Source organism: Colossoma macropomum, unplaced genomic scaffold (genome assembly GCF_904425465.1).
Source record: "Colossoma macropomum unplaced genomic scaffold, Colossoma_macropomum, whole genome shotgun sequence".
In the NCBI taxonomy this organism is placed as follows: domain Eukaryota; kingdom Metazoa; phylum Chordata; class Actinopteri; order Characiformes; family Serrasalmidae; genus Colossoma; species Colossoma macropomum.
In genome coordinates this window covers 14066587-14086490 of record NW_023494809.1, presented here as the reverse complement: position 1 = coordinate 14086490, position 19904 = coordinate 14066587, and the positions used below count along the sequence as shown (strand labels likewise).

At 38.5% G+C, this 19904-nt stretch overlaps 1 protein-coding gene across 4 annotated transcripts in view; it reads right to left on the bottom strand.

The window, feature by feature from the left end:
- Positions 1–19904, bottom strand: part of invs (inversin) — a 61493-nt gene that overhangs the window by 12829 nt on the left and 28760 nt on the right. For all 4 annotated transcript variants that reach the window (XM_036558031.1, XM_036558030.1, XM_036558032.1 and 1 more), the window contains 9 exons: positions 16012–16179; positions 12861–13041; positions 10594–10703; positions 9571–9742; positions 7599–7754; positions 6320–6549; positions 5470–5576; positions 4485–4694; positions 541–773 (listed from right to left, as the gene is read on the bottom strand). In XM_036558031.1, coding sequence (XP_036413924.1) covers positions 541–773; positions 4485–4694; positions 5470–5576; positions 6320–6549; positions 7599–7754; positions 9571–9742; positions 10594–10703; positions 12861–13041; positions 16012–16179 — 1567 coding nt within the window. The remainder of the gene's footprint in view (positions 1–540; positions 774–4484; positions 4695–5469; positions 5577–6319; positions 6550–7598; positions 7755–9570; positions 9743–10593; positions 10704–12860; positions 13042–16011; positions 16180–19904) is intronic.

Genomic DNA, 19904 nt, shown 5'->3' with positions numbered 1-19904 from the left:
GGTTTATCTATGTATTGTTCAGTTTTGTTTTTACTGTTTTGCACAATAATATTATTTTAGATTTACATTAGTTGTTAAAATGTCTCTTAAAAAAATGAAGGGATGTTCCAGTATAATAAGCCACTGTTAACTTACAAAATTGGTTTACTTAAACACCCAAAAATGAAATTATTTGAAAATCTACACAGTATATACTGTGATATATACACCAAAACCATCACAAGTATTAATTCTCCTATGATATACATCTTTGGCCATACTGCCCACTACTTCGACCATACCACTTTCAGTCATGTTAGCATCATCTACAGCTCCATTCATCATTCTAAAATGTCTTTTTTTGAATCATAGCATCCTATGAATTACTTGAAACCTATGAAATTGCACAGGACTAGCCTATTAGAATGATTATACATCAATCTGTAACCAAACTGTTTTATTGAAAATATTCCATTTATTGAAAGATTCCTTTTAACTATGAATGTAAATGTACCAACAGTTACACATGTACTATAAGCATAATGTGTGCAAACTACATACCTTTATGTTTTTGCTTTTTGTCTGTCCTGATTTGGCTATGATGTACTTTTGATGGTTTTCTAGGTTTGAGACCTTTAGGCATCACCGGTTCCTGAACCTCTATGTTGTGCTCTGTCTCTACCAGTGATGGTCTTTTGCCTCCCACTTGCACGAATGACATCTGTTCTTGCAGTTCTGCTTCAGCCAACGAAAGCTGCTGTTCTGCCTCACGCCGACGCTCCTCTTCCCTCTTCCTACAAACAGATGGAAACCTCCGATCAACAGTTTAAACAGAAAACATACATATATTCACATAAACACACACACACACACTCAACTTTTATTATACTTGTGAGGACCAAGCACTGCCTTAAATGTTAGTGTTCCAAACTATTTTACTATTCCAAGCATAATCTTTACCTTTTCCCTAAACCTAACTTGTACCTAACCCCTACTTCTGCCTTAACCATTCTTGATGCACCACTTTTGATAGATGCTTCTAAAAAGTAAAAAAAATGTTACAAACCTAAAGCATAACGCTAATGCTAAATTCAACCATATTCTATATTTATTTTGTATTTTTGCCCTGAAGTCAGCTTAATAACGCTGGTGTGGTATCAAAATGGTAGTAATTATACTACATGGCCAAACATATGTGGACACCTGACCAACACATCTATATGAGATTGTTGAAGATCCCAATTCAAAACCAAGGATATAAATATAGAGTTGCCCCCTTCTTTGCAGCTATGACAGTCTTCAGTCTTATAGCAAGGCTTTCCACAAGATTTTGGAGTATCTGTGGGTATCTGTGGGAATCTGTGCCCGTTTAGTCAACAGAGCATTTGTGAGTTCAGGCACTGATGTTGGACATGAAGGCCTGCCTCACAAACAATGTTCCAGGTCATCCTAAAAGTGTTCAATGGGCTCTGTGCAGACCACTGGCGTTCCTCCTCTCCAGTGTCTGCACACCACGTCTTCATAAACCTCGCTTTGTGCACAGGGGCACAGTCATGCTGGAACAGGAACTTTACTGCTGACACTATGCACTGCAGCAGGTAGCTTTCTCCTGGCATCTGCAAACCCAGACTGCCATCAGACTGCCAGATAGTGAAATATGATTCAACACTTCAGAGAACCCATTTCAACTGCTCCACAGTCTGATAGCAGCATACTTTACACACTCTTAGGCTTGTATTTAGCTGCTTGACCAAAGTAGCCCATTTCATGAAGGCCCTGAAACACAGTTCTTCTGCTGATATTGCTTCCAGATGCAACAGAGGATAGGCAATTTTTATGTACTACGTACTACACCACTTGGTGGCTCCACTTTGTGAGTTTGCATGGTGTGTCACTTTGTGAATGAGCTGTTGTTGCTCCTTGATGCTTCCATTTCATAATAATAGCACTTACAGTTGACTGGGGCAGATCTAGCAGGGCGGAAATTTCACGAACCGACTTGTGGCAAAGGTGCTATCCTATGACAGTGCCATGTTTAAAGTCACTGAGCTCTTCAGTACGACCCATTCTACTGCCAGTGTTTGTCTATGGAGATTGCACATTCCTGCGGCCACATGGGTGTGGCTTAAACACCTGAACGCAATAATACACAATAGCTGTCTACATACTTTTGGCCATATAATGCATTATATGTTTTCAGTCTCTCTTATATCTTAGAATTAAACAAGCTGTTATTGTTACTGTGCTTGTAAGACTGATGTATATGAACTGAGTGCCCTGTTTTAACACTCATCAAAAAGCAGTCAATCTGTTAAATACTTATATACGTTGGAAAAAATTTACTTCACTGCAATACTTTGGAAGGCTGCAATGAGTCATTTGCTGCAATCTTTATCACTGAATGGGCGGCCATATTTAAATGTATTCATGGCTGTGACATTCATATAACCACAAATCCAAAAAGGACTGTTGTTGCAGCTTAGCTTCCATGCATGAACTAGACTGGAGAGTGAAGGGTGAAATTTTACACAGAACACGAAAGCAAGGAAAAATAGTTTTTCCATGATATGACCCCTTCAATTATCTTTAACGACACTTCGAAAATTTCAGATGCTTTATATGATGGAGAGCTAATTCCTTTGAAAGAGAAGCTGGAGACTGTGCTCAGTAGTGTGTGTGTGTGTGTGTGTGTGTGTGTGTGTGTGTGTAGAAAGAGAAAATTTTTGTGTGTGTGTGTGTGTGTGTGTGTGTGTGTGTGTGTATTCATTCATCCTGTAGGCTGACAGATTCTAAATGTCACATGAAGCAGCTGAACGCTACCCAGTTAATAGGAGAGAATCTCTCTCTCTCTTTCTATCAGTTTCTCTCTCTCCCTACCGCTCTCTCTTGCTCTCTCTATTGGCAGTAAGAAATTGATGGTAACACTTGATCATACTGCGCATCAGACAGGCAGATTAATGAGCATGCGCCGAGCAAATATTCGCATATTAAACTCGATCCAATATCCATATATACAAACCATTAATCATGTTAAGCAGTCTACTATCTGTTCTAGCATTTAACACATCATTCTTTCCGCTCCTTTACAAATTGAAATGTAGCTAAAACCTTTGTCATGTCCTCTTAAACTGATGGTTCAGCCAAATTACGTACAAAAAAAAGAATAAAAGTGAAGAAGATGGCTGCTTCTAAAGCATTTAGCTATGCAATGTACTTTTGCACATTTCTATAGGTAACAGTTTGTCATACAGTGTGAACACCACTGATGTGAGAGAAATAGGAAAATATGGCAAACGTGATGATACAGACAGTGATTTGGCAAATCACCACATATTGGATCGCAATAAGCGTTGGTGCAAAGGGGCGGTGGAGGGGTGGCGGTGTCACTTTTTGAAATTATGCAAACTTTTTTTTGGGGGCGACTGTCACAAAATGTATAGTCTTCATTATTTGTGAATATATTTGAGAGATACTTTTTCAAAAATTTCCCATAGCAATAGTTTCTGTTTTTCTTTAACTTTTTACTCCAAGGAGTGACAAACTAAGTTTGTTTGTATGTTACGAACATCAGTCTGATTAACTACTTCATAATAAATTACATCACAATATACTTTTCAGAGAATATTGTGGATATCATCAGTACTTACAGTTTGTAAAACACTGAATAAAAAACTTACAAGTACAAAAAACTGTACTTGTAAGTTTATAGGCAATACTATAGTATTTGATATTTGGCCCTACATGCTCTATTTTGTCTGTTCCAACCTATTACATCTCAGAAAAAAACTAAATATTGTGATGTATATTGTGTATCATGAAAATTTTGAAGTATCCATCCATCCATCCATCATCTAAACCGTTATCCTTCTGGGTCGCGGTGGGGTGCTGGAGCCTATCCCAGCTGTCATTGGGCAGAAGGCAGGATACACCCTGGACGGGTCACCAGTCCATCGCAGGGCAGACAGACAGACAGACATACACATTCACACACACACTCACACCTAGGGGCAATTTAGCACGTCCAATTGGCCTGACTGCATGTTTTTGGACTGTGGGAGGAAACCGGAGTACCCGGAGGAAACCCACGCAGACACGGGGAGAACATACACTCCACACAGAAATGACCCTGGTCACCCGGCCAGGAATCAAACCCAGGCCCTTCTTGCTGTGAGGCGACAGCGCTACCCACTGCGCCACCGTGCCGCTCAATTTTGAAGTATCATGATATTAATTTTTAGTCATATCTCCCCCACCCTCACCCACCAATATGAAGTTCATAAAATTTGCACTAAATGCACAAAATATTTTTATGTCAATATGGTAGCTGTAACTGCAGGTGCACTTTGTTTACCTAATTTTATGTTTGAATTCCTCCCAAAGTTTCCCCCCTCCTTTGGACATCAAGCATGTCCTTAGGTTGAGGGATAATAAAATTTAAATTTGATTTCTGGTTAAAGCATTTCTTTAAATCTTGCCAGGTCTGTGTGTATGTGTGCGGGTCTCACTTGGCTGCATCTTTGCGGAGCTGCTCATGTCTCATGAGGAGGTTTTTGCGCTCCCTGAAGGCTCGGCGGACCTTGTAGCCTTTGTAGAGGGCCTGAATGGTGGAGGCAGCAATGTCCTGGATGGCAGCAATGGACATGGCTCCGTGCTCCAGCAGGAACTGAGTGACCTCTTGATGCTCTCCCAGCAAAGCATAGTCCAGAGGAGTGTACCTATACACACATCCCCATGTGGGCACCGTTTCATTATTGCATATAATGTTTTACAATACACTAAAGGAATAGTTTGGCCAAAAATCTAATTTTCACAATTGTCCTCTAACCCCAAATGCAAGTACTGGGACAAGTAATGGAAGCTTATAGCCCACCAATTAGCACTGTGCTAAATGTATAGCTAAATCATATCATCATATACTTGCCTCAGATACATATACACTGACCGGCCACTTCATTGTCCATTTTATCAGATCCTTTTAACATGTAGGTGCACTTTCTGGTTCTTCATTACAGACTACAGTCTCTCTGTTTCTCTGCATTTTTGTTTTGTTAGCCCTCAATGGCTGTAAATTTTATGAAAAAAAAATCACTAACTGTGAATGGGAGTTGGATTCTAACCAAGTTTTAGTTGTTTGTTAGAAACAGCAGCAGCCCTACGGCAGCTCTTGGAGTAAAAAAGGACTGAAAGAGTTGCTGTAAAATTGACACATACAAGGAAAATATATGTTAATGTCTGTTACAAGCTTCTGAGTAAGCATATGGAATGTATTTTGCAAGCTTCAAATGTCTGTGTTTAATCATCAGTGTTAGCTTAGGACAAACATACTATTAGAAATACTAGTAGAATCGGACACTAGCAGAAATTAACATTATTGTAGAGATGTTTTGACATTTATGGCCCAAACTAAGAGCCTAGCTTGAATAGTCATGGTTTGCCACTGAGCAATACATAATAAATCTGTGCATGCGTAAGCATAGTGCTGTGTATTACCTCTCTTCTGTATGCTCCATATGGTTGGGGAAAGCTCCACATCCCAGAAGAAGCTTTACAGCATCCAGATAACCATTGTTGCATGACCAGTGTAGCGCAGTCCTCCCCTTACCAAACAAAAACAGAAATCATCTGTTCACTATGATCTACCTCAAAGTACCTTAAAGCAATTGCGCATTACGGATCACATTTTGATAGTGTGCTATAGCTTATCGTCATTTACTTGAATTGATTTGATGAAACTCTGTATTGACAGCCTAAGACATGGGTTAGGATTAGCACAAGGGTTATGGTTAACTTTTGGCCTGTGGTTAAGTTTAAGGTTAGAGTGAGTGTTGAAAAACACTTGGGTAACTGCACATTGTTGTTATGCCTGAATATTATTTTGGATTATCAATACTTCACAAGTACTACTGGAATTTTTTTTTAGTTATACAGGGTGTCCCAAAAAAACTGACATCATTTCGTAGTCTAATAACATAGCCAATTCTCCCTCAAATGATCTCAAATTGGAACAAAATGTGTAAAAACTAACCAAGTTTAATTTTTAATGTTTTCTTCAGGTTGAAGTATGGCGTTCACTAGAAATGAAAAGGCATTTTGTGTGTTAGAATATGCTCAAACACAGTCAAACAAGAGTGTGCAGCGTGAATTTTTGAGAAAATTCAATAAAAAAATATCAGAAGATATTACATTTGTGAAGCTTTGTGAAATCGGTTATAAAATCTACATCTCTCTGAATTTCTTGACACCCTGTATTGTTTTTGCAGTAAGCTCTAAATCCTTCAGACAAGGAAAGCTGACTACTAGAGACTAGTCTGCAGTGTTTGTGCATGGCTCAGAGGTCTACCTCCTTGTCCTGGATGTTGGGGTCAGCGTTGTGTTGAATGAGCAGGGCCATGCAGTTGATGTAGCCGGCGTAGGCAGCACACTGCAGTGGTGTTCTGCCGGCCTGATCTTGCAAGTTTGGACTGATCCCGTTCTCCATCAGTACCTCGCACACCTCCGCATTGCCGCCCAGCGCTGCCCAGTGCAGTGCAGAGTGGCCATCTATGTCCACCAAGTCAACACGCGCCCCACCTGAAAAATAAGACACAGGCACAGGCGTTAACCCTTACATGTTGGTGTTTCTTTACATATTTATACCTTGAGTCATTATTTAACAACAACTGTTCTGCAAAGCCATGATAGTGTAAAACTGTCAGAAACCTTAACAAAATAACACAATAAAATGTCACTGTTGTAATATGACTTGTCATATTAACAATTGCTGTTGTTTTATGCAATAATAACAGTGTAGATTGAAATACTATCAGCTACATATTAAAATGTCTTATTTAATATGTCAAGTTTTTTGGAAAGATTTTTAGGGAAACTGATAAATAGTATACTATAATGTGGTATAAAATGAATCAGATATTTTATGTAGTGAAACAGGTTCAAGTAGAATTTGGACCCCTTCCCTGAATGGATGAATCTGTTGAGTCAAAGAGAACTCAAATGGAACTCAGCCAAAACTTGGAGAAGGACGTGTCTTCTGAGGGTGTAAGTGAAATATTTACAATTTTTATCATAATTTCTTGAGTATACTTATGATTATGCATTTGAGACCTAAACACTGAGCCAGAACTTCTTTCTGAGCCTGTGTGTGTGATGTTAATATGTAGAGGCGTATGACGTAACACTAATGAAATTTGAACGTTTCTAAATTTTAAATCCTTCATTTTTACAAAAAAAAAAAATCTTACATAGTGCAGCTTTAAATTGTTCACCATCTTAGTGGCTACAATATAGCAAGACTTTGAAGTAGGTAAACAGCTCTTAGCAAGAGCTTATCAGGGTAAAGGACAACCTCCACATGGTGTAGGTAGTTTTAACACAGTGCTATGCCTAAGACTTTTTTTACAGTTTGGAGAACTAGCACAATAATAGAATCATTTTATACATGTATCTTTAACAAATTGGTTTTAGATTATTGAAAATGATGAAATTTTGAACGGTAACAATAAAGCAGACAAAAAAGTAGAGGCAAGGAAATGAGGTCATGAATCACTAGGTAAGGTATGCATTTAACTGTGACCTCTACAGCCACCAAATTGCTCAATTTGTGTTTTAGTACACATATAGACCTTTAATGAGTGTAAGAATGACATCACGGTGGCCCATCTCACAGGCACGGAACAGGGGAGTGTGTTTCATGACATCCAGAGGGTCCACCATGGCTCCCTTTTCCAGCAACAACCGCACAGTGGAAACATGGCCTGAGAGTGCTGCCGCATGAAGCGCTACACAAACATGCCACACAAATATATCATTGTTAACCAATATGTTAAATTCAGCAAATAAACAGTAATTGTACTGAAGTGTGTTCTCTGTAGTGCAGGGGTTCTCAACCTTTTCCACCCAAGGCCCACCTGTTTATAACTACAAAGCTTAGCAGCCTGCAGGAAAACTAAAATCAACTTTTTAAATACAATTTTCTTTTTCTTAAGCGCTTATACTGAAATCCTGAGAATCAGGGTCTGAAAAAGATCAGATTGTCCAGTTCAATTCAATCACAGAAACCAAAATTTGCAGTGATGTTAAAAAAACATTAAAAAACACATATATTTGCCAAGATGTTAAAAAAGGGGGAAAAGGCAAAAAGAACAGTAATGTATGAGCTAGATGTGGACTGTGATTTGCAGCTGCAGTACATTGCGTTTGCACTGAAAATACTCCACTGCCTTTGTTCTTGAGATTTCTCCTTAATTTCGAGGGTTATTGTGATTACTTTAAAATGGCCAAACCACAGTCCACTCACCAGATTTTGGATTAGCATCATCACAATCAAAGATAATTATAATAAACTTAACTTGATATGTCGCTGTTGTCGGAAAAAAAACTCATATCTCCAAAATGATCACCTCACAGGAAAAGGAAAAAACCTACTACACTTTTAATGTAAGACAATGGAACCATGCATCTTTCCAAGTCATTTTGGGCCATTTCTTTTCTTCATGAAGTTTATATACAATGTAAAGACCAACAGGCATTTTCAAATTATGACAAAAACGTGAGGTTACTGGCCCACTATGAACTACTTCTTCTTCAGAGTACAGACGCGTGGACCAACGCAGGGTGCTTTACGGTCTGATGGTGGTCTGTGGTCCACAGGTTGAGAAACCCTGCTGTAGAGAATGTGTTATTATCACTTAAAAATCAACAAAACATGAAATGTGACCAAACCTATGAACCTAGCGCCCCAAATATTAGCATGACTGTTGTTTACTCCCCTTATCTGCCAAGCGGACTGAGAAATCACTGCCTAATGAGAAGTTAACTCGTCCAATTAAACTGGAAATGTATCCAACATTGTACTATGTCATGATATAAAGCATATGAGACAAGGAACAAAAGAACAGTTTGTCATGATTGCAATTATTCAAGTTGACTGCAATCATTTTCCACAGTCCTTAAATTTCATGGTCATAATATGCTGCAACTAACAGAATGTGAATTGAATGTGTAAATGCATTCACTGTGATACTTGTGGAACTCATGAAAATTTCTAACGTTGTGCTCTAAGCTGTTTAAGGAGTAGTGCAAGTAATGTTTGTTTATTTGTTAAATAATGTAGATAATTCTAGCATGTATGCTGGCAGAATGAATATTTTTTGTGTACATTTTAACTCTCAAGAAGACATTTGAAGACAATTGTTTGAGTAAACATATCTAGGAATAAGAGAAGGCTTCTTTAATCGTTGCACACAATGAATTAAAAAGACAATTAAACCATTAACTGCAATTATTTACTTGTCAGCTTTATGACCATTACAGCCTTAGTCAGAATGAAATCCTGCAGCCACACTAGCACTTTGCAGGCAAGACTGGTCACCCCTGGTAATGCTCTTCAAAGAATACTGAACTACTGCTTTAACTCCTCCTCTAAATGTACCTTTTATATTGCTTTGTGATATTTAGCCATGTTTGGGAATACCTCATCTGGGTAAATTTTTAATTCCTTTTCAAATATTGCAATATTTATAGCAAAAGCCTAAAATAATCTCCAATATCGTTCAGCCCTAAACTACGTATGCAGAGGTGCTTTTCTACTCTCACCTGTTCCTCCATACTTATCAGCCATGTTTATGTCCAGTTCTTCCTTAAGTTCCAGCATGGTTTTGATGACATCATCGCTGCCCTTCCCAGCAGCCCACATAAAAGCTGTCCTGCCCTCCAGATCAGGCTCATCTCGGACTGAGGGGTGCTTCAAAAACACTGCCACCGTGTCCTATTGGGGAGGGGGTGTTGAAAATGAAAATAATCTCTGATTATAGGCCTGTGCAAAACTCAGAGACCACTCTTTTTTAAAATTAACTTTCAGTCAAAACTGCCATTATGCACGTTACTCCTTGTTCAGCAGATATTTCTGAGGAGATTATATATATGATGATATACTTGCATAAGAAAGGGGAAAGTCAAAGGAGAAGTGGAAAAATAGGAGCTTCAAAAACTGGAGTTCATAAAAATGATTAAAAACCATGCAAGACTATGGTAGACCACCAAAACTGCCACCATCAGTAAAACAGTACTTAAAGCTTTCATCTCTGAGAGACTCAACTCTTGCTTCAGATCTGAAACAATCTTAAAGTGTTATGTCCATCGTTCCATTGTAAGAAGACAACACAATGCTATGGGTCTGAAAGGATGTGTAGCCATTAAGAAGCCATTACTGAGAAAAGAACATAGATAAAAAGGAAGAACATTTGCAAATCAAACAAAGAAGCTGCTGGTGTTTTCAGAACAACGGATTGACCACCCCAGAGTGCAGACCTCAACATCACTGAATGTGTTTGGATTACTTAAGAAACAGGAAACACAAAAAACCTCTAAGACTGAACTTTTGAGGTGTAGAAAAATATCTATAAGCTATAATAAAGGCAAAAACAAATGAAATAATATTTAGTTTTTGAAGCTTCTGGGAAATTATCTGGTAAATATTTTATATATATATATATATATATATATATATAGAAATAAATGAAATAAATGAACATTTGCACAACACTATATGTAAGAAGTGGTTTGTTCATGTTTAAGTTTGAAAATGTGAAATGCATCTTATACACATGTATGTCTTACAGCATAGTTGCTCTGAGCTCCATAGTGCAGTGGTGTGGCTCCCTGGCTGTCTGATGGAATCATGCCTGACTTGTTCCTCTCAAGCAGCATGTGAACAATCCGTGCGTGGCCTTAAAAACACAACCATTCAATACAATGAGGTTTACACTCATGCAAGTCAACTCAATCAGTGCTGCTGATGTAAAGGTGGCCAGAAAACACTGCTCAATCAGTGCTGCTGATGTAAAGGTGGCCAGAAAACACCAGGTGAAAGTAATGTCTGGCCATATTACACCACTAAAATACAATCAGTCTCTGTAGTCTGAATAAAGAGAAGTTTTTTCAAATATATGGTTATATATGCTGTGAGTCAAACTTTCTTCCATCACGCATGGATGGGCACAGCGAATCTGAGATGGCTGCACTTAATTCGACAGTGAAATTCTACTGGATCCAGATGCCATTGCATAACTCATGACAGATGGAGTTGAGACCATGTATATGACAATAAAAGTGCTAACTACTGTGAAAAATGACCACACAGACACAGTTTAAAGTGCCAATGTTCTGCATTTTTCTGTTTTGCTCTTTAGTAGGCTTATAACATTTACATGTTTTACATACCAAAAACACAGTCATAATAATTCGTGACTAGATTTTCAAGCCACTTGTTCTCTAAGAAAAAAACAGATTTTTGTTGCTGTGCTTTAAAGACTGAAACAACATGTATGAGCAATGAGCCAAAGCATTATGACCATGTGCATAATATGCTGTTAGTCCTCCACGTGCTTCCAAAACAGCTCCAACCTGAAGACGGCATGGATTCTACAAGACCTCCGAAGATGCCCTGTGGTATCCGGCACCAGGACGTTGGCAACAGATCCTTTAAATTGCAAGGTGGAGCCACCATAGATTGGCGGAAGCCTGGGCAACACCTTGAACTCTTCGTCATGTTCCTCAAACCATTCCTGAACAATGTGTGCAATGTGGCAGGGTGTATTATCTTGCTGACAGAGCCCACTGGATCAGGGAATACCATTACCATGAAGGGGTGTGCCTGGTTCACAATGATGTTTAGGCAGCATGTGTCAAATTGACACCTGCATGAATGCCAGGACCCAGGGTTTCCCAGCAGAACACTCTCACTTTTTTCACAGTGAGAAGCTGGTCATCTTCTCACTGTGTGTCTTGGTGCCATCACAACCCCAGGTAAACAGTTCACACATATAACCACATGATGTTACAGAAAATGGGACTCATCTCACCTGGCCACCTTCTTTCATTGTTCCAAGGTCCAGTTTCAGCTCGCGTGTCCATTGCAGGGGTTAGCATGGGCACTCCACATGCAGCAGGGTGTGATGCACTGTGTTGTGACACAATCCTCCCGAAACCATGATCAAGAATTTTTCTGACTTGTGCCACAATAGCTATTCTGTTGGTTTGAACCAGACTGGATAGCCTTCACTGCCCTTGCTTATCAATGAGGGCACCCAAGACCTTGTCACCGATTTGTGGTTTGTCACTCCTCAGGCTACTGTCAGTAAGGGCTCCCCACTGCCGACTGGGAGCTCCCCACAAGCCTCACAGTTTCAGAGATGCTCCAACTTAGTTGTCTGGTCATAACGATTTGGCCCTTCTCAAAGTTGCTCAGGTCTTCATGCCTGCCCATTTCTCCCACATCCAATACGCTGACTATATAAGCCGACAGTTTGCTTACTGTCTTAAGTATCCTAGACCTTGACATGTGGCATTGTTATGAGATAATCAACACCACTCGTCATTTGTGAGTGGTCATAATGTTTTGGCTCACCAGTGTATATTGTGCCTCAATGTATGGAACAAACTAGGCTGAAATTCCTTAGGGACTTTGGAAAAAAATAAATTTCTGCTACTTTTTTTGGATGTTTGGATCATTTGGAAAATTGCAATGATACATTTGCTTTCCAACAGCCAGGAACAGAACAATGTTTAATATTTTCCTCCCACACTTTAAAACTCCAATATCTCAGCCACAGACCAGCTGCAGTAGCAATGCTCCTGATTCCATGTGAATGGGTGGGGCATGCTAAATAGGCATGTGTCAATATGGTCATGGTTGTGACATTCAAAAATAGTCTGGTTTTGCAGATTAGCTTCCATATTTGGAATGTATTGACTGGTAAGTGAACAGGACATTTACAGGACATTTACAACATTAACAGTGTTTACATGATAAACATAATAAAATGGGCTATAGTAAACATCACAAAATGGGCCCTTTAAAACAATCCACTTAAAAGGCTGCGTACCCAACAGCGCTGCCCAGTGCAGGGGTGTTCTGAACAGATTGTCATAAGCTGTAACGTTGCAGCCGTCGTATGATGTCAGAACCTCAACCACCGCCTCATTCCCATCAGCCACTGCGAAGTGTAGCGGTGTGCGACCCTCATAGTCTTGCCAGTTCAACAGAGACTCAGTGGGAGCGGCTTCCTACAATACGGACACACAGTAAGCTGAGAGGGAGCTGTGTTTTTAGGCAGACACTCTGTAGCTGGCAAAAAGAATAAAAAAGAAATCCGTGCTACTTTTATAAATAGGGAGTAACATTTTTGGAATTCATTTCCTTATCCCAAAGGCAAAGTCATGTTACCTTTAATTTACTGCTGGTTTGTGCTTTCCAGCTAAGCAGTGCTCACACAGAAGGGACATTAAAGAAGGTCATCCAGTAAATTGTGGATTCTTTTTTGTGGAATGTTACTTAACTGTGTGCACAAGTGACACAGCTATATTACTGTTCAAAACTTTGGAATCGCTTACATTTATGATTTTATTAAAAATTTCTAGTTTTTTTCTACATATTAGCATCATTTTACACATTGGTTTTATATTCTTAAAAACACTGACTTCCAAACTTTTCTTATAGTCATATTATCATTAAATTATTACTGTTTTCAATAGCCTATACTCTAGTTTTTTCCTGTTTTAATCAAATTTATCTATGTAGCTCTGAATGTTAGCAGTGATTGCCATGAATATTGCCAGGTGTGTTTAGACATAATCATTGAACATAGCATTTTTATGAGTTTATACAAGGAGTGTCCAATCTTATCTGTGGCTGGAGGTTTCAACTGCAACAAAGCAGGAGGACACATGCTCAGTTGTTTAAAGACTGAGACTGACTGATTAAATGAGTGAAATCAGGTGTGCTCTTCTTGTGTGGAACGAAAACCTGCACCCACACCGGCCCTTTGTGGATAAGATTGGACACCCCTGGTCTACACTGTTAATATTTATAAGCCTACATTGTTGGAAAAAAGACAAAATGTTATGGTGCAAAAATTTATTGTGGCTGGCCTACTAGTGTGTTGCGTTTATTTAGCATGATCAATTATCATCAAGTGTCATTATCAGCACAGGGTGCTATTGGTGCCTCACAACTTGATTTAATTAAATTACTAATTAGACTGTAGATTACTCAAGAAATTTTGGTCAAGCTAAAACACTTCTCATTTTGTAACTGCAAGCAGATAATCATGGACAAATGCAATACAAGTATCTTCTTTTAGAAATACACTATATTGGGACACCCCTTCTAATTTTTGAGTTGAGGTGTTTCAGTCACACCCATTACTAACAGGTGGATAAAATTAAGCATATAACCTTGCAGTCTCGATAGACAAACACTGGTAGTAGAATGGTTCATACTGATGAGCTCAGTGACTTTAAATGTGGCACTATCATAGGATGTCACCTCTGGCACAAGCCAGTTTGTGAAATTTCTGTCCTGCTAGATCTGCCCCTGTCCTTTTCTGTAAGTGCGGTTATTGTGAAATGGAAGCATGTAGAAGCAACAACAACCTAGCCACGAAGCGGTAGACCACGCAAACTCACAGAGCAGGGACGCAGAGTACCTGTTGAATCATTCACTAAAGAGTTCCAAATTGCCTCTGGTATCAACATCAGCAAAAGAACTGCTTGGAAGGACCTTCACAAAATAAGTTTCCAAGACTGTGCAGCTACACATAAACCTAAGATCTAAATGTACAATGCCAAGCGTCAGGGGGAGTGATGTAACGCCAGATATGACGCTTCTCTATCTGGCAGTCTGATGGACGAGTATGGGTTTGGTGAATGCCAGGAGAACGTTTTTCCTGCCTGACTGCATTGTGCTAATTGTAAAGTTTGGTGGAGTTTGTTTGTTTTTCAGAGTTCAGAGTTGTTTTTCAGGGGTTGGCCTAGGCCCTTAGTTCCATTGAAGGGAAATCTTAATACTTCAGTACACAAAGACATTTTGGACAAAGACAGATTTCAACTCCATATTAATGCTATGAAAAGCTCCTGTAGGTGCAATGTGTAGGTGTCCTCACACTTTTGTCTATATAGTGCATCTCTATATTTTGTGTGAAAATTTCATGATGAATGGGCCTATAGAAATGCTCCAATAGTGTTTGGAATAAAATGTCTTTACATTAACTTACATTAAAAGTAAACAATGTTGTTGGCCTCTCCTTTTAAGTTACCGTTTTGGAGTTTTTTTCGTTGGACACAGAGAATGTATTTCCATTGCACTGTGGTGACTGACATATTCAGATTAATGCTTTGTCCTTTTATCTACAGTATTTTAATTCATGTTAATATTTTTTTCAGTTTTGAATCTACTGTATTAGAGGTGTTTTCTGACCAAATCCACCAGCCACATTTTCTTTTCGAAACAAAACTGATAGACAAGATATGTGAGCCAACATTCAAACTAGGGATGCTTTAATACCATTTTTTTCAGACTGAGTAAGAGTACATGTTTTTCAGTGCTGATACCGATACAGTATCATAATGAGTAACCTACATAGTAGTAGTGTCAGTGTAAATGAGTGCAATGTACCTTAACAGTTGAAATATAGCTAATTTTAAATGACGTACATTAGCTAGCTAGGTTAAAATTAGTTACCTTGGATCGAGTAGTGCTACAGCGGAGAGTGTGATTTTGTTCCACATCAGAAAAAATGCTTCTGTACAGCTATAAGTAAAGTATGCTTTATAGTTTTGATCCCCGCTCCTCATATGTCTCTTTAAACACCAGTCTCGCTAGTACACTGTCAGCAGGATTTACTTCTGAGTCTTGATCTCTAAGAAAATCTGTACTAAAGCATGTTTTGGCTGATCAACATCTGAGGTATGTGGAAAATTGTGTACACTTGATAATTCAACAAATGTTTCTTTTAGGACTATTATGATTAACTAGGCTCAAGGTTTTGGGCTCTGGAAGTTGATTTTATTTATAAAAAAAATGAATATTAGTCTGTTTGTTTGTTTATATAAAAACACAATTTAATACAAATGAATAAACTTTTGATGATATTCTGTGGGTACAATGAGCAGATGTTGCAGGCACCAAACTGCCCGTGCACAGTGTGCAGATACAGATTGTCTGCATGTCTAAAAAACGGGTGTGTGTGTTCTCACCAGAATGCAGCGCACAGTGTGTGTGGCATTAGGGTGTTTGTTGTGAGCAGCCCAGTGCAGAGGGATTTTGCCTTCGCTGTCAGGGATTCCAATGTTTGAGTCGTGTTTGATCAGCAGCTTCACATGCTCAGGGTGGTTGTAGAATGCACTCCAGTGCAACGCTGTCTGCTGTGGAGACACACAAACATATCCACACACTACAATCAATATCAAAGCTTATTTAATCTGTGCCTTTTTCTCACTAAGTTACATTAGCCCTTTAATGTCCTCACCAAGAAAAAAGCAATGGAATAGATGGCACTTTGTGGCATATACAGTGACTCAAAATGTGCTCTACCAAATGGTTGAGCAGAACATTAGAAAAGTCAGGCAAGGGCAGATCCTAACACTTTGTTTTTTTTTCCACTAATAAGTAATTTTGAAGTATTTGAGCAAGATTAGTAGTTCTTATACAATTATCCTGCACCTAATGTTTATGAACAATTCAGCCAAAAGTGGTAGGACTACAAACTTACGGGGGCTGACTGTAACAGGCTGAGGGGTTAGTTGTAATAGTCACAGAAAAGTCAAGCAAGTCAATGCAAACCAAAATTAATTCAATACAAATCTATGTTGTTTAAGGACTCAATACATAAAAATGTATTACACCAAAAAAATATATAATTAGTGAAAAAGACTGTGTCAATGTAGCAAACTTATTTTATTTACATGACATCTGTAGCTTGTTCTGATTGAAACTGCATAAAAACGTCCAAGAAAATGAACTGTTTTGGATTTATATATGATAAAATGTACTTTTCTCATTGTTTTCTTTAGGAGGTGTAATAAATACATATATTTAGGTACAGCAATTAAAGAGAAAAGAAGGCTTTACAAAAAAGTGTCAAAAGGGACTGCTTTTTCTAGGAAAATTCAGCAAGTTTCAAGTACACTCAAAGATTACGAACTATTACGAACCAATGCACAGATTTAAATCAAATCAATTCAAAGCAACACTTTTTTCAATGTAGTGTCACCGCCAGCGAACAGCTGTGTGATGCTGAAGTTAAAGAAAGCTTCTGTCTTGTCACATCATGTTAACATTAACTGACCAACAAGTTGAAAGACCTCATATCTCACAAATTGAAAATCTGTCAACAAACAGCCAGCAGGCACATAAGGCCAGACAAAGTAGAACTATTTTTTGCAATTGGTTGGGAAAGCAGCATTATCATGAGAACTCACGATTCTGCTTATCACATTTTTACAAAACCAACAGATCCAGATAAGAGCTTAAGAACAACATCCTCAACTCCTCCATGTAGCCAGGGGAACGCTCATGTAACCGCAACACACGCACACACTCTTAAAAGCCTTAATAACAGTGCTTGTCTGTGGAATGAGATGGTAAATGATGGCGAGTATGAGGAGCCGCTGTATGTGCGCGGCTCATCAGAAAGTAGACTGGGGTGAATGTTTACAGTAATTGGAGCCAAAGTGAATAAAGCTGCATGTGGTCTGTTAATCTGGATGGCTTGATACCAGTGTTTCCCAGGAAAGCATGAGGCTCTGAGAAAAGCAGCAATTACCTCTGAAAAGGTACAGAAAGTGCTATAACCCATTTTATTATCTATATTATCTATTATCTTATCTATTAATTTGTGCATAATTCAGTGGTAAACATGTTAACAAAGTCATTTGGAGTGATCTGATGTTAAAGTTCCAAAGAAACTTTCCGAGTCAGTATTGTTCATAGTGGTGGTGAAAGGAATTAGATAGATTTTTCAAGACTATTTTGTGAATCATTACACCCCAGTACTGTGCAAAAGTCAGAGACTTCACATGCATTTTTAATTTCTAGTCAAAATGACCATTATGTGAAAAAAAAAGCTGAAAATATATTTAACAGAAAATGATATACCACATTTTATAGTACATAATTATTCAAATTTTCTTCTTTTCTTTTACCACGGTGACAGCTTCTTGACAGCTACACATCCTTTCAAACCCACAGTGTTGAGTTGTCTTCTCACAGTGGAATGATAGACAGAAACATCTGTTTCAAAACGATGAAAGTACTGTTTGCCTAATGGTGACGTCTTGCATAGTCTCAAAAGAGACTCCCGCATTTTTAATATTTTTGGAAACTTTTGTTTTTTTTACATTCCTTTGACTTTCAACCTCCATATATAAGTGCACTGTCGTGTATCTAATTTCCTCAGAAATTTCTTTTGAATAACTTATCCTTAATTGCTGTTTTGCCTGGATATTAAACAAACGAAACATGGTCTCTGACGTTTGTACAGTACTGTATAAAGTCAATGTTTTAATAAGCTATACAAAGGCTATTTTAGAAATCCGTGCACCATTTTCTCTGTGGTATGTGATAAAAGCACCGATTTAGCTCTGAATTTTCCCAAAATTGCTAACATAGAAACATTCCCATCTTTATGTTTTCCGCAAAACAAGCCTTTGAGTGGAAATCAGTCTGGATTGCATTACTGTAAACAGTTTGGTTAAACACAGGTTTGTTTTCCCCCACCGGGACGTGCTCTCCGAATTACTAATACTGCTACCACTATTACAGCTAATTACTACGGCTGCAAACCTTCAATAGCACTATTACTGTGGACAATGAAACAACATCTACGGTTACCATGATACCATTTCTGTCCTTTGCATGGAAAAAAAAACTGTTTGTTGAGCACCAACATAGTCAACTGATTTGAGGGGTTCATCCTTGGAAACACCCGTACCAAAGAGTGACCTCACACACATACATACACACACATATACACACACACACAAGGTTAAAACGGAGACCCTAAGCCTAGCAGGCGCCTGGCGAGCTCTCTGTTAGGCAGTGGCTCTGAGAAAATATATTTTATTAGACTATTTAAATGGGCCTCATATCCTCAAGAGCAACATCAGAGAGTACGGCAAACTCCTGCTGTTTTACTGCACACACACCCATTTAGCCAGACACACGAACACACATGCGAGTTGACCTCATATTCACCTCTGGCTCCTACCAACAACATTTGTATGTGGAGTTGCTGGCAGTGAGGGATGACTGATTTGCATTTTCCTAGACCGATTGCAATATCAGTAGACAAGAAAAGGGTAACCAATATATGGATCTGATATTCATGCCATAAATTTGAAGTTGATAATGTGAAAAATTATAGGAACGCAATGCCTACACAAAATGAACATTAAGTGAATGTTATAGGGCTGGCCAGAGCAGCATTTCATTTAGCATTTCTGAATGGGTACTCGAACGCTCATTCTAAAAATATAAATCTTTTTAGCATTTAGTGTATCCACCTTTTCAGTGGACTTGCTTTCAGTTTTTCAAAGAAATCTGTAGGGATATTTTTCCACACCTCCAAAGTCTAGTCTGAGAAGTTGGTTGCTTTTTCTGTTTCTTACGATCCAAGTAACGGATCCCAAACACATTCAACAATATTCTGTTCTGGGCTCTGGGGTGGTCATTCTATTGTTCTGAGAACATCAGCAGCATCTTGATTTGCAAAATTGCTTGATTTGCAAATATTCATCTTCTCTTTATCCATAGTGATGGCTTCTTGGCGGCTACACATCCTTACAGACTCATACTATAGAGCCTGTGGATTTTTCAGATCTGAAGTAAGAATGAAGGTTGACTTTCTTCTACATATTAAAGATGAAACCTTTAAGTACTGTTTCTCTGATGGTGACAGTTTTGGTGGTCTAGTATGTCTTGCATGGTTGTTAGGAGTCCCATAACAGTTCTGGAAACTCTTGTTTATTGTTGGATTATAGCATTTCATCATTTCATAGGCTTCAAATACATTAATGCATCTTCTCAAGATCACCCTTAAAAACAATTATACCTACATTTCATAATAACTGTGATTTGACCTATGTTCGTT